General features: G+C 41.4%; 1 protein-coding gene across 9 annotated transcripts in view; it reads right to left on the bottom strand.

The window, feature by feature from the left end:
* camk2g1 (calcium/calmodulin-dependent protein kinase (CaM kinase) II gamma 1) overlaps positions 1-15,266 on the bottom strand; it is a 36,398-nt gene that overhangs the window by 17,723 nt on the left and 3,409 nt on the right. For all 9 annotated transcript variants that reach the window (XM_029456110.1, XM_029456107.1, XM_029456108.1 and 6 more), the window contains exons 3-9: positions 7,703-7,762; positions 4,489-4,543; positions 4,231-4,296; positions 2,465-2,537; positions 1,220-1,322; positions 439-522; positions 20-114 (exon numbers count right to left, since the gene is read on the bottom strand). In XM_029456110.1, the coding sequence (XP_029311970.1) occupies positions 20-114; positions 439-522; positions 1,220-1,322; positions 2,465-2,537; positions 4,231-4,296; positions 4,489-4,543; positions 7,703-7,762 (536 nt within the window). The remainder of the gene's footprint in view (positions 1-19; positions 115-438; positions 523-1,219; positions 1,323-2,464; positions 2,538-4,230; positions 4,297-4,488; positions 4,544-7,702; positions 7,763-15,266) is intronic.

Consider the following 15,266-nt stretch of genomic DNA (forward strand, 5'->3'; position numbering starts at 1 on the left):
CACACACACACACACTTACATCGTATGCTCCAGCTTTAATCTGCTGATAAAGTTTGTGTTGATCTTCATCCCAGAATGGAGGATATCCCACTAACAAGATATATAGAATAACACCTGAAGGAATACAGAGTGAGGAAAAGACATTAAGAACGAGATCACGTTACAAGACTTGAATTATTTTTCATTCTAATTAAGAAAGTCCATTTGAATTACACTTCACATTTCATTACAAGTAAACTCATTGTGCTTCACATTAAAATGCATCCAGCAAAAAGTAACATTAATTGTATAGTGAATTAAATAAAAGAAAATGCAACTCCTTTCTTTCTGAGAAAGACCTTGTCCTAAGGCAATAGTCTTATGTTCTCTGCCATTGGTTGGAGGTTTTCAAAAGTTGCTGATTGCAACAGGTTTATTTGCCCAAAAGTGAGTACTCACCGCAAGCCCATATGTCCACAGGCTTGCCGTAGGGGTCCTTCCTCAGCACTTCAGGGGAGAGATAGCCAGGGGTGCCCGCAAACCCTGCCCGCCAGACAAACCAGAAGACACAATTAACTTTTATCAAAATTCTGATGAAGGCTATTTTTGTGCAGCTATTTGAATGGTTCAGATGATCGTGACCTGTGAGACTCCAACGCAAGACCATGTTATGACAGTGTAGAGTCACGAGCAAATGCCTGTTAATCATCTTGGCCCCACAGGAGAGTCAGCCAAATGCTGGCAACTAGGCTGTTAGCCAAGACACAATGGCCCAAGCATGAGCTGGACCGTGTCTGTGAGCCACTTAAGCAACGCTCGCACAAATATGCTTTGGCTTCCAAGTAAGCGAGTGTTGCATCTAAACAGACCTACTGTATGAGTTGGTATGTACGCTAAATATGTAAAAACTATTGAGTGCTAAATACAAAGACATAATCGGGTAATGGTCCAGCTAGGGCTGCACAAGATATTGTTTTTGTTTTTTATCGTCATGGCGATCAACTAGCACGATAAACACATCGTGACATCTGCGATATTGAAAAAGGGTAGCGACTATCACTCTTACAATAATATTTTAGCAGTACACTGAAAAGCAGAAGACAGGCAGAACTTGACTATCTTTATCATAAATAATATCTTTATCATGATATTTAGCAAAGTAATCGCATATTTTCCTAAATCGTGCAGCCCTATGTCCAGCACATTTGATATGTGTGTGTCACTGTTTATGTTTTCTTACCAAACCAAGCCTGCTGGTCTCCTTGCACTTCAATAGCAAGGCCAAAGTCTGCCAGCTTCACTGCAGCTCCCTTCATCTTACTGGCCAACAACAGGTTCTCAGGCTGAGACACACACACACACACACACACACACACACACGGTGAAGCAGAATGTATGACAAGAGATCAAGACAGTGAGAGACAGATAGTGACAGGCACTCTTTAGTGAAGCTCTTTCTTAGAAATATTTATATTTGATGTATTCAACACAGTGTGGGGGTGGGGTAAAAAAAAAAAAGGTGTGAGAAAGCGATGAGACGGAGGATGTGGAGAGAGGATGAGTGGCTGTGAATCTCAACAATGCCTTATATGGACATGGGTTCGTAGCCATGGAAACCACTCGGGGAGTCATTTAGGCAGCGCTGCAGACTGCATGCTAAATGGAAAGTGTACTTAGCGAGAGGCAGCGTGTGTGGCAGCGTTCTAAATGGCCGTTGTTTGGGCAGTAGGACATAAATGGCCGCAGTTAAAGCACACTCACATAAAAGGCCAACAAATCAGACAGGCAGCGCTCGAGGTAATAGCGTTATTCTCCAACAGTGTGCGCACACACACGCACACACACACACACACACACACACATCTAAGACATCTCTTGAGGTAGTTTTTTCTCCACACGTTGCAGTCTCTTCTTGAAAAGCTACACGTTCAACACATATTATTGTCTCTCACCAGGACCTCTACTCTTTGCATCTGAGCCTATCAGCAATTTGGGACAAATCAAGCCCCCCCGCTCCACGGGTCGGTGTGATGTCACATGGGTTGTCCTGGCAACTCCCGAGGTTCATCTATGCCTTCACCGCCTCTCTCATAATAGACACCCTTCACAACAGTACAAAGTGTGTGTTCATGTGTGATGTTTGAGTCCTTGCCATAGGTTAGAGTCAAACCCATCCACGTGATCATGACTCACTATCTCCGTGTGCTCGTCATGTGAACACACATGTAAGCGTACACACACACACACACACACACACGGTCACGGACAGAGATGCTGACAGAACTGAGAACAGATAGACGGGAAAGACCGTCGATGAGAGCGGGGACGCAGGGGAGAAATAAAAGATAGCAGCAGAAATGCAGAGAGATAATGATACAGAAGAGAGGGAGATGGAGCAACCGAGAGCCATCTGTGTGTTGCCATGGCCACGAGCAGAGGTGTGTGAGTGTGTGTGCGGTTGTCACGGCAACGGGCAGCCACTCACCTTGAGGTCTCTGTGCACAATATCATGCTGGTGGATATGATTGACACTCTCCAAGATCTGACTAATGCAATGACTACGGAGAGAAAAAAGGGGAACAAACAGAGAGGGAGATGTGTCAGTCACTGCCCTTCATTGGGAAGAAAACGCTGACGTCATTCTTCTGTACAATTAATAACATGAAACTAGAAATGTTTTTTGGGGCATTTTATGTCTTTATTTGATCGTGAAGAGAGACAGGAAATGTGGGGAAAGAGCCACCAGAACCACTGGGCTATCGGGTAGATTTTAAAGGGCAGTTTTACCAAGGATGTATTGACCTAATACAAAATGCTCTGATGAAGGTCACCAGGCCAAAACGTTCGCAGGTTTGCTTGACGTGGCCAGAATAAATTGGCGAAATGGAGATTAGTCAACTTTATCCTGAAGATCTGTGTGTGCGCTACCTTTTTGGCTTTAAGTATTCAACGTTTGAACTTTATGAATTCAGGTTTAACACTGCAAATAAATACTGTCAAAGACCCATTAGTGAATAATGAACTACAGACAACTTGTGTATATACAGTACACACATCGTAGTGTTCACAAATAAAGACAAACCTTTTAGGATGTAGAGCTGAAACAATTAGTTGATTCACAGAAAATTAACTGTTTTGATTGTTTTCCAAGCAAAAATGCCTCGTCACCGCTTCGTAAATGTGAAGTCAGCCACCATTCGCAGGTTGCGGATGTTCCAGTGTTTCAGTGGATGTTAAACTTAAGTTGCATAACAAACATTTACTATACAATCACAATTATTTCTCAAAGTACTGTAGTTTAAACAATCAACACTAAGAAACATGTGTGGGAGGCCTTACACCACACAGGTCAATAAATCTCTATCGCAGTAGCAATTTTAATAATGGGGGCGTTAATTCAGCTGCCACGAATACCATTATTTCTCAATTCTGGCTGGTGAACATGTTTTCACACTAGCCTGGTGAGTGCGTTGGCTCATGATGGGTAAAAATATGCCTGCATGCCAGTACCCGACCACCTTATTACTGTCCTACGCACTGTGGTGTCAGGCACCCCGATGACACTATTTGAGGATCACGTTCATGTCACGTCTCTGGAAAGGTTAATAGGTCAAAGGTCGGGCCCCAGATAAAGACAAGCTTAGTCCACGTGGATTAGTTTGTGTGTGTTTGTGCATCAGTGGTGCCTTTCCAAAGCCCCCCCCCCCTTCATGTGTGCATGAACAGACAAAGACCCCTAATACAATTGTAGGACAGACTTCATGAGCTGCAGCCTCAGAGAAAATAGTGTAAAATGCACAATACAATTCCAAAGAAGCCAAGGTTACGTTGTCAAATTGCTTGTTTTGCCAAAAGGATATGCAATTTAATACATTTCATTAATGTAATAATATCAAACGGAAAATCTCCACATTTAAGAGGCAAGAACCACTATTTTTTGGGGCATTTGTGCCTGATAAATGATCTAAAGAATGTATCGATTGTTGATTGTTTCAGTGCTACTTCAATGTAGAGGGAGGAAGGAGAGTGACGCATGTGGAGAGACCAGTATATTGATGCACTTGTTGACGAGGGCGATTCATTTTGCTGACAAGAATACAAGCAAACCAATTATATCCACCACTGTGTGCCTGTGTGATCACACTCGCATAAAAAAGGGAGGATTCATATATTTAATGAGATTACCTTGCATGTTTGCAGCAGAGTGCATGTGTGCATTATGTTCAGAGCAGCTCTATACGAAGCGCTTACCTTGCATCAGCCTCACTGTAGTACTCCCGGGCTACAATGTCTTCAAAAAGCTCTCCTCCTGTCACCCTGGGAGGGGGATGGACGGAAAGAAACAATGAAGAAAAAGGAGGAGGGAAGCAAGAAAGGAAAAAACAGAGAGAAAGAGACAGGGAGGAAAGAGAGAGAGAAGTCTGTTAGCATACACAAATGAACCGCAGCTACACACATAGATAAAATGTCACTAAAATGTCATAAAATGTGTGTTCAGAATATACTCACAGGTCAAAGACTAGGTAATGAAAGCCTTCCTCTGAAATGCTGTCATGGAGTCTCACTGCAAGAGAGAGAGGGTGGGCAGTGAGACAGAGATATAAAGACAGGAGTTTGGTAAAAGTAGTGAAGAATTGCTGCAGTGTTTTGTCTGGTAAAACCTCTATAAACTGAGAGAAATGGACCAAAGGCAGAGCTGGAGAAATGGATGTCAACTATGTGGCGTGTTGAGCTTTTAAATCTCACCGCAGTGATGTGACAGCGCGGTGTTTTCGCAATTAACTGCCATTTAATGAAACCGCACAGACTCAGGTCAAATTACTGGTAGTTTAAAATGCATCTTGATATTGAACACTCTTCAAATGGCAAGTTTCGATTTTTCTGGGATAACTGCCTAAGATCGTGATACGAGACTAGATATCGTGTTAGATTTTGGATATCGTGATATTGCACAAGTGTCGTCTTTTTCCTCAATTTTCCAGACTGAGCGCACCTATAGTCAGTCCTATAATATTTTCTCCGTATCGCCCAGCCCTACTTCAAACCTTTCAAAAAAGGTTGTTGAATGTTTGATGTTCTTCAAACTGTAATATCAGGCTGTCACATGCAAACCTTCATTACACCCAGCTTATTATAGCCATTTCTTCTTTTACCTGTCCTCCCTGCAGTATTTCAAATGTACCCACAAAGTGCAGTATTTATTTAGTTATTCATATTCATTTTGGGGTTATTTTGTCTTTATTTGATAGCAAAAGAGAGGGTGGACAGTGAGGCAGCGATATAGTTAGTTAAGTAAAGTAAACTGAGGCTACAAGAAAATGCTGATCCTAGCAGGTTTCCAGCTAGAATCGAATCAGAGCTTGTGGTTACATACAATGTTCTTAACCATTACTTTCCTCGAACGCCCCATTTGAAGGTATTTTGCCTAAACCAATTAATTGTTTCTGACGCATCTAGAGGTCTGGGACCAGGCTAAGAAAAGTAATGTTTAGAAAAGAAAAGAAAAAATGCAAGTAATGTTTCCTGATTACTGATAATCAGCGCTGATAAGTGAGCGCTTGGTCAAGCATAGAAAAGAAAAAAAAGTGGCGATTACAGTAATGAGCTCATATAACCACGATACTGCGGTTATGCAGTAGCCATCCCAGCCCGACTGTCAATATAACAGAACAGCAGCAGAATGACGAAGCAGGATGGAGGCAGCAGGAGCCAGGCGTTAGAGGATGGGCCAGAGATACAGCTTAGGTTTAGTGTCGACGAGCCACAGTTATCGTTATGTAAAATGAATATCGGTTGTATAATAAGATGAAGTAGGATGGCCCTGCAGCAAGAAACAAGAGCGACTGCTCTTTCCTCCTCCCTTCTTCTCACTCTCCCTCCATCTGTCTCCTACTCCTCCTGCTCGCGTCTCTCCATCTGTCCATTTTTGTGCCCTCTTTTGTCCAAAGTTTGAATACAGAAGATGCCAAAAACAAGTGGAGGAAAAGAGAGAAAGAAAGAGGAGGAAAAGAGAAAGAAAGAGGAGGAAAAGAGAGAAAGAGAGAGAGAGAAAGAGAGAAAGGAGCAAAAGAAAAAAAAGAGAGAGAGAAAAAAATGTGTAAGAGAAAAAGAGAAAGAGAGAAAAAAAAGAGAGAAAAAAAGAAAGAAAAAGAGAGAGAAAGAGAGGAAAAGAGAAAGAGAGAGAGAGAGAGAAAGAGAGAAGAGGAAAAAAAGAGAAAGAGAAAAAAAAAAGAGAGAAAAAAAGAAAAAGAGAGAGAAAGAGAGGAAAAAAGAGAGAAAGAGAGAGAGAGAAGAGGAAAAAAAGAGAAAGAGAAAAAAAGAAAAAGAGAGAGAAAGAGAAAGAGAAAGAGAAAGAAAGGAGGAAAAAAGAGAGAAAAAAGAAGTAAAAAAGAGAGAGAGGAAAAAAAAAAGAGAGAAAGAAAAAGAGAAAGAGAGAAGAAGAAAAAGAGAAAGAAGTAGGCGAGGGGCGAATGAGTGCCTGGGGGGACCGGCAGAAAACTAGGACACGAGGAAGAGAGGAATAAGGAGGAGTGCAGTGGGAAAGGTGTCATTGATTTTGTCATATTTCCCCATTCTGCCCTTTAACACCCTTCTCCTCTAGACATCTCAATTAGAGCAGCAGTGCCTTTCATTTTCTAATCGTCACTGCAATACAAATGTCCACAATTAACACACTGTTACGGGCTGTGAAATCAGAATGGTCAAGAGTAATACAACCAGAAAGTCAAGACAGCAGAGGACAGGAAAGGACATTTTTTTGCAACAACATGTCTGACGCAGAACATCTCATCTCAGCAGACAGAGCAGAGATCTGTCGTCCGCAGGAAGATAACCTTACGTCACCTCATTCTGACTGGGTCTACTTTTTTGTGTTTAAAGGCGATACTAGTGATAAAATCAGACATATTTTTGTTTCTGTTGTCACAACAGCTGCACAATTTATTAGAACAAGAATAACAAGATTAAAACCACAGCTAGCAGTCCTTAGCTGTTAGCATCTTGATAGCATTGCAAAGTAGTAATGGTGAAATAAAACAAACTACCATTTCTTTGTAGTTACGAACAAGATATTGTAGTATGTGTACATGCCTATTAGTTAGGGCTGTCAAAATTGGCAAAAAAATAGGTCTGAATATGAACTATTTGAATATTTTTGTATTATTCATTATGTCCATGACACCTCGGCCTAACTAACCGACACAGCGTTTTGAGCTGAACTTTTGATGGATGTCCTGTCAGCATTTCTTTTCACAAATCGAATTGAACGTCAGTATTAACAAAAGCTTAAACAATTTCAACATGTATACGAATTTAGAATATTTGTTGACAGCCCTACTACTAATACACTGATTATTAATGACTGACAGGTAAAGAGATCTCTGACTGTTTTCCCCGTCGAATCCGGTATAATTTTTTTAAATAAAAAAAACCCCATTGTACTCAGAATATGAGAGTGCAATAATTGTAAGTCAATGTCCATTTAACCAGATTTTCCCCTTTTGAGTAAATATTACGTTATTAAACTACTCTTTCCAAGCTCATGGATGAATTTACCGCTCAACATATTAATTCCGATTAACGATATTTGGGAAACTGTTACAGACAGTTCATATCAGCAAAGCATTAAACTAAAATGTTATGACAGCAGCAGTATAGCTGCACTCCAGTGAAGAATCTTAACAGTGCAGACGTTACACATTAAGTCACGTGCAGAGAAACTCACCGATGTTGGGGTGCTTCAGCAGACGGCAGATACGAGCCTCTCTCTCAAGCTTCTGATGGTCTGAGGAGAAAAAAAGACAAGTTAAATCACAGCGCAGCAAAGTGTTCGTGCATCATTACCTCGTCAAACAATTGTGTTCAGTTGCTGATTTCAACAGAACAATAATAGATACAAAAGGTACGTTTTTTGGTACGGTCATTCAAGTGAAGTTTATTCTTTATCATTTGCAGAGTTCAGAAATGGTTGATTTCATGAACACCTCTGCACAAATTTGTCCAAAAGTGATGCATTTAAGATAACTCCGATAAGTTAGTCTATGTTCTTCTTAACACAACGCTCTCAAGCTCGGAGGCCCAACTTTTTAAATAAGTTAATAGCAAGCAGGTAAGGAGCCTAGCGAGTAAAGATAGCTATAAGTTAACGTTAAAATACAGCTGGGTTGTCGAGTTTAGCACGTTGTACGTAGCTGCTAGCAAGCACATGCACGCACCATGGAGTGTTTAGTCTGTGGTCTTTACCTAATGCATAATGAGACTGAGGCAGGTGCTCTTGAAATTGGTATTGAACTTAAATTTGACTGCAGTTTCGTTTGTAATATTGATCAACTGAAGAATCTGTCTAAAAAAAAAAATCATCCAGTTAAATGAAGCATGTGAATCCCACCCAACTCAGACTGCAAGGAATCTGGGTGTGACACTGGACGACCAACTGTCCTTCACTGCCAGCGTCGCTGCAACAGCCGCTTCCGATAAACATTTTACAACATCAGGAGGAAACGTTTCCTACTGAGCCAGAAGAGAAGGCGACGCAGGTTCTGATCGTGAGGATAATCTCACACCTTGACTACTGTAACTCCCTCCTTCATGTGCCATCCGACCTCTACAGCTCATCCAGAATGCAGCAGCCTGACTGGTCTTCAATCTACCCAAGTTCTCCCACACTACACCGCCCCTCTGCTCCCTTCACTGGCTACCAGTGGCTGCTCCAATCTGCTTAAAAAAACTGGTGCTGGCTTCCTGTGCTGTGAATGGATCAGGCCCTTTCTACATCCAGGCCACGGTCAAACCATACACCCCAGCTCACTCCCTTTGCTCTGCATCGACCAATCGACTCGCTACTCCCTCACTGCGAGTGGGACCCAGATACCCCTCAAATGAAACCCGCTTGTTTGCTATCCTGGCTCCAAAATGGTGGAACGACCTCCCCATTGATGTCAGGTCAGCAGAAAGTCTTCACACCCGTTTCAACAGCACCTTGGTCATTAAATTAAACTTTTTTTTATTCTCGCTTCTGTATGTAGCACTTAAACTGGTTTGGCCTATTTTAAGCTTTTGTACTGCACTTAAAATTATTTCACCTATTTGAACAGTAAGAATCTTGCAAGTACATTAGCTTCAGATTGTTTGCACTTATTGTAAGTTACTTTGGACAAAAGCGTCAGCTAAATGTAATGTGAATGCAAATATTTCAAAAGGGTATGGAGTTTATAGAAAGATTACTTTTTTTGTACGCAAAGGGAAATATCTTAGCCCATGGCTCCAACCTATTAGTAATACAGTCGTTCAAGACGAGTGGCTGTATTTGCCTCTGAAACAGTCACAAGGTGCATTTAAACAAAGCTCCATTGACCACACAGGTATGGTTTTATCAAAGGTTATTAAACCTGGAAATGAATGAGGTAATGTGTGTAACGATGAGTGGTCAAGTTAGCACGATCAAATATGTGCAAAGAGGTTGGTGTGAAGTCAAGTTATAAAACATTGGAGTGTTTGCATTTCTGCTAGGAGGATATGATATAAAACACACACACACACACACACACACACACACATTTGTATATGTATCAACCACATGACTACTCCCTCCACACACTTTCGGAGCTGTGCAGCTGAGGTCAGAGGTGACTGCAGTGAAGATCCAGTATAACTGTGTACGTGTGTGTACGTGTGTGTGTGACCACTGTGGTGAAGCCAACTCTACCCCACAGCTCTATAGCGATTATACCACACAGGCAGCCTCACTAAGATTTGCATTCATTTCCCCAGTGCAGCAACAGCCTCAGATAAAATTCACATGCTGTTGCTGAGGAATCAACTATCGTCGTACCCAACTGTTCTTCTACAACTGCAATACAGGCATGATATAAGAGCACATCATTATAAAAGAGCAGCGTCACTTTCTGCAACCCCTCTGCATCCTTCTTCGTCTGACTTTCTCTAACTTGTTGCTAACCAGTTTTTAAGCTGTGCTGTACACTCTACATCTACCTCCCTGCAGGTGTAGATTTCCCTCATCTGAGAGAAAGCAAGTGAATAAGGGAGAGACCTGAACCTCTTTCTAATTACACCAGTGACGCAGGACTGAGACAGACAGAGAGAAGGAGGGAGGATTATATGGAACGTCCATTTGCTAGAAGAGGATCACAGCTCCCCTCTCTCTGTGTGTGTGTGTGTGTGTGTGTGTGTGTGTGTGTGTGTGTGTGTGTGTGTGTGTGTGTGTGTGTGTGTGTGTGTGTGTCTGTGTCTGTGTGTGTGTGTGGCCGTCTACCCTGGTGCAGTGTCACTGCAGCACTCACTAATTCATTCAATCTCCTTATTTGTTGGTGCGAGAGTGTGTGGTAGAAGACAGGAAAGAGAGGGCTGGAGGGTAATTACTGGCACTTCCTGCTGCTCTCTAATTGGCCATCTGCTTTGCCATGGGGCGGGCCTACAGCCATCTTACATCAGCTGAGGAGGATGGAGAGGGCACGACAAACACGCACACGCACACGCACACACACACACGCCCCTCTCTCTGCCACACATGACAATCAGGCTCCAGGATCCAGTTCAGTGCGTTTCAGGCCAGTTTAGGACTGGGAAGTACTGACAAAATTAAACACCACTTTATTTCTGACAGAGTACCTGTTTCGGGCCAGTACAGGTGTTTTCAGATGATATTTAACAAAGAAGTCAACACACAGCATTGAATATATACAATGATTGCAGTTCTGCAATATTAAGTCTAAAATTAGTTAAATCGTTTCAGGAAATATCTTTGGATGGTGCCGAAGAAAATGACAGAGGTTCGACACTATGGTAGTAAGGCTACTGTTGTTACCAGGTGACCTTGCTTCATTTCCTAATTACAGTTCGCTCCATGAGTGGCTATACAGATATTAACATGCAGCACATTTGTCAATAATTTGTGCTGTACCTTCCGTTTTTGACAATATCCGATGCATTTATAAAAAGTATCAGTGCATCCCTACTTCTTAAGTTTTAAAGCAGTAGTCATTCAGATTTGTTATACAGTGACAAAAGAGCAGGCATTTATTTTGCATTTTGTTTAGCAAAAATTCCCTATCTATATCATGATAGAAATGTTACCCAAAAATGTTTGGAATTGAACTGGCTAATTAGAAGAATTGTCCCACCAACCCTAATTGGCAATAAGATATGTTAACATAACAACTAGCCCGTCTAAATTATACGAGTATTTATCTGCCTCTTTACAATGCACAAGCAACTGCCATTGTGTTCACCATGGTAACCACTACACACCAAAAACATCTCATAAGCTGTCCTCTAGAGTAACTTTTTGTTCAATCGCAGGAAGCATGCTGCTTAATAATCAAACTCAATTTTGTTCACGGTAATTATTCAGCCTGACATCGTGTTCGTGGTAGCCAAATTCTGTCAGACATTTTCAGTTGACACAAGCTGCAACGGGTGGCAGTTTATTTAACATTTTTCACGATTATTAAAGTAATATGCTGATTTAAAGAGTAACTACACCCTCGGTTCTTACTTGAACTCTGCCTCATAACATATATATTTTTAAATCAAACAAAAAGGCGCTGAGGAGACTGACTGACCGGTCATTGTTGCATGGATAGTGACGTAGAGCTGGCGGCCAGAGCAAGTCAACCATGAGCAGTTACAGTCAGAGAAGTTAATGTTGGGGTCATTTCATTTCTTGTATTTATTTCTTTATACCTCGCGTTTCCTTGTATACAGCGTTCAGAGTAGAAGGAAAATTAAGAACTTAATTGTACAGTGAAACCTGTTTTTAACTGTGCACATGACACTAAACGCTTTGACTTGACATGAATGGCGATGACACAGCAATAAAAAGTCACACCCACAAAGCATGGTAAAAAAGACTGTTATGACTTCCAACAACCTGTATAGCTGGCTAAATGTCATCGACGCTCATCACCATTCTTGTTTCTGTCAACATTTTCATGGATGTAGCTTGTTAGCTATGTACAAATTCTTAATCCCGCCTACAAACTGGGATTGGTCTACTGCTTCCTTGACTGGGGAAAATAGCAACCAATGAGCACATCATCAGATCTATTAAAATCACTGAACAAATTGGAGATGTGGGCAGTGTTTCAGAGGTCTGGAACCGGGGGGGGAGACTGCTGAATCCTATAGGTTTGCCACCATTATTATTAATAATAATAATAATAATAATAATAATAATAATAATAATAATAATAATAATAATAATAATAATGACTTTGGCTCCAGGAAGAGAGCAAAGAAACCAACTGGACTGAGGTGTAAATTTGGGACATTGTTGAGCAATAAATAATAGTTAAAATAACGCAACTGAAATCATTTTCACTGGGACAATAATACAGCCCCAGGACACTAAAAATCATTGAGGAGGAAAGGAATTAGGGTAATGCATTAAAGTGGATAGTCTGTCCCTCTCTCTCTCTGACACACACATAGTGTTGCAGTAGACAATGCAGCAGCCATCCACTTTTCAGTCACTTCACTCATCAACAACTAAATAAAACGGAGCATTCATTCTGCGCGATGAAACTTGCATCACTGCAACACCTTTTGCACTGCCATGAAAAGCCAATGTGATTTATAGAATTTCTAATAGACCCCCCCATTTCTTCATACAATTGTATGATGTTTTTCCTAGTAAAGAGTTATTTGGAGGGATTTCAATTTATATAAATGTACATCTAGAAAACGCTTTTCCAGTCTCATTTAGAGCTGCGACGTTCAGACGACTAATCGAGTAGATGATCAACAAAATAATTGCCAACGATTCTGATAGTTGATTAATGTTAACCTCTTACAGTGTGTGGGAATTTACCCGAAAATACCTAAAAACGACATACCCAAAGTAAATTAGAAACTGCTATTCAACCATTTGCACCATATGTATGGTGTTGGTCTCATTCAAAAGATAACCCTCTTATTGTTCTTGCAAAACAGAATTATTCCAAGTGCTTCCAGCACTGAGTAATAGTAGTCTGAATATACTGAATTTGAACTCAGTCTGAATTATTTTGTTGAAAAAGATGCCTCAAGATGTCTATAGCTGGTAGGTAAGAGCTGGAAAACACAATAGAAACATAGCAAGTATTACCAAGTTCTGGTTCAAATTTCAGAACAAAAACACTTAGATATATACTTAGACATATTAGACAGGTTTTTCTAAGAGTAACACCAGGCGTTTCCAAGCTGAGCAATTTGGAGATATAATATTTATTAATAAAATATTATTTGTATTGCTCATAAATAACTATTATATACCCATATTCCCTGTTAGTAGTAATGACACAGAGTAAGGGAAGTATAAACAATTTTTTTTGTAATATGTTATTTTCTGAACTTGAATATAATAAATACAATTTTGAAAAAAGAAATAACATTTGTAAAAGAAATAACATTGAAGTAGGGTATTAAAATGCTAGGAATTTCATTGGCTACACGATACGCCAGTCATCGGGAGACTCAGCGGCTATTGGCTCGGTCTGTAAACAAAAGAAGACTTCCTTATCAAGTTGACACTCATTGGCTATTGATGGCTGTAGATCAGGCATGGAAGCTCCGATTGGCCGAGGTGTCAATCGAACGCTGAGAGGCCGGTCTCCATTTTGGAATCAGACGCTCAGCGCTGCATGCACCGGAATAAAGTTTTTAACGAGTATAAACGTAAAATCACAAGCTGATTTAAAAAATTGCAACAGCTGTTTATGGGCTTTTATCGATGTGACGATGTTGATGAGCACTATTTTTATTACCGGAAACGATTGTTTGGACCTTTGGCAATGACACAGGAGTGTTCTTTTTGGATTATTACTGATTACAGGATTATTATGAGGCTTCATAGGCGAGTTGGCTCAAAGTTATGATTTTTAGTTTGCTTGCTAGTTTGAGGAGCTGATCGTACCTGCTGTTGTCAGTCAGTGGGCAAGAATTTGACCAAATAGCTGAAACGCAGAGTCAAAAAACACTGCTGTCCTATAATCTTCACGTGGGGCTGATCCATCGGTTTATTGGGACGTTAACCGGGGCTGTAGTCCGTGTACTGTTACGCTAGTTTGTTTATTGGACCAAATCCAAAGTGTTAGAAACTAGAAAACGACCCGCATATTCTCATCTTCTCAGTGGCGGCGCAGCCAGGAGAGCAGCCCTCCGGGGAGCAGAGAGGTCGGCTGGACCTGTTTAACGGCAGCAACAGGGAGTTTGCAGTTCCCGGTGCTGTGGCTGAACTTGAACTAACTGCTAACTGAAGTGCACATAAATTAGATCAATAGCATAAGCGTTTAGTTTATTTAATAAAAGAGCACCTGTCAATGTGAAAAGTGAGTTGTGAATTAAAAATGTTATTTATTTATTTTTATTCGAAAAAAAAAAACAGGGCGCAGGGCTCAGTTGGCGGGGCCCCTACCAAGACAATGGTAGGGGAAACACTGCATTCAAATGTGTTACATTGATTTTTGTGAAATTTAAAAGACTATATCTTATTATTTGGTCCATTTTAATAAATTACACTAATTCATTTATAAACTGAAACCACGACAAACGAGATAGCATTAAACCTTTAATTCTCCAGGGCGAGAATCAGGTGCATAATGTTTGTGTGCGTGTGCATATTGTGTACCCTGCTGCCCACTCGCATCCACCCCCAACTGCCTGTAGGCTGGACTATCCCGCAGCCAACGGCCTACATCCATCCCTGACATCCCATCCTCTCTCACTTCCTCCTTTCGTTTCCTTCCTTCCTTCCTTCCTTCCCCTGCCAGCCTCCCTTTTACCCCTCCCCCCTCCTCAGATTACTGCAGTGTTTACCAGAGCTTTGAGAGACTTACCCACCAGGCCACGCGTGAGGTCACACTCGCCCCATCGGGCTAAAAAAAACCCACCCAAATCCTACCAGGCAAGCTGCCTGCTCACGCACTGGCTGCCTGTGTGTGGACGTTGTGTGTTGTGTGCATGTAGGTGCATGTTGCGTCAGCCAGGCGGGCCTACCGCAATTCTTCTCTTAGCACAAAATCCTCTTGTTCCCTCCATTCCCTCAGCCTATCGCATCTTGTCTCCGTCTCATTTCACCTTGCTTCCCTGGTGTGGAGTGTCACTGATCTTATTGCAAGACTATATTGTTTAAAAATCTCCTCCTCCTCCTCCTCTCCAGCTTTCTTCTCCCTTGGCAAACGCACACGCAAACACAGGCCTACATTGTACTGCCTGCCTCTGTGAACAGCCAACAGTTTTCTGCTGAGCCCTTACTTTTCCTTGGTGGGACATTAATACCAGGAGCTGCCCTG

This window comes from Cottoperca gobio, chromosome 19, assembly GCF_900634415.1.
Source record: "Cottoperca gobio chromosome 19, fCotGob3.1, whole genome shotgun sequence".
Classification (NCBI taxonomy): Eukaryota; Metazoa; Chordata; class Actinopteri; order Perciformes; family Bovichtidae; genus Cottoperca; species Cottoperca gobio.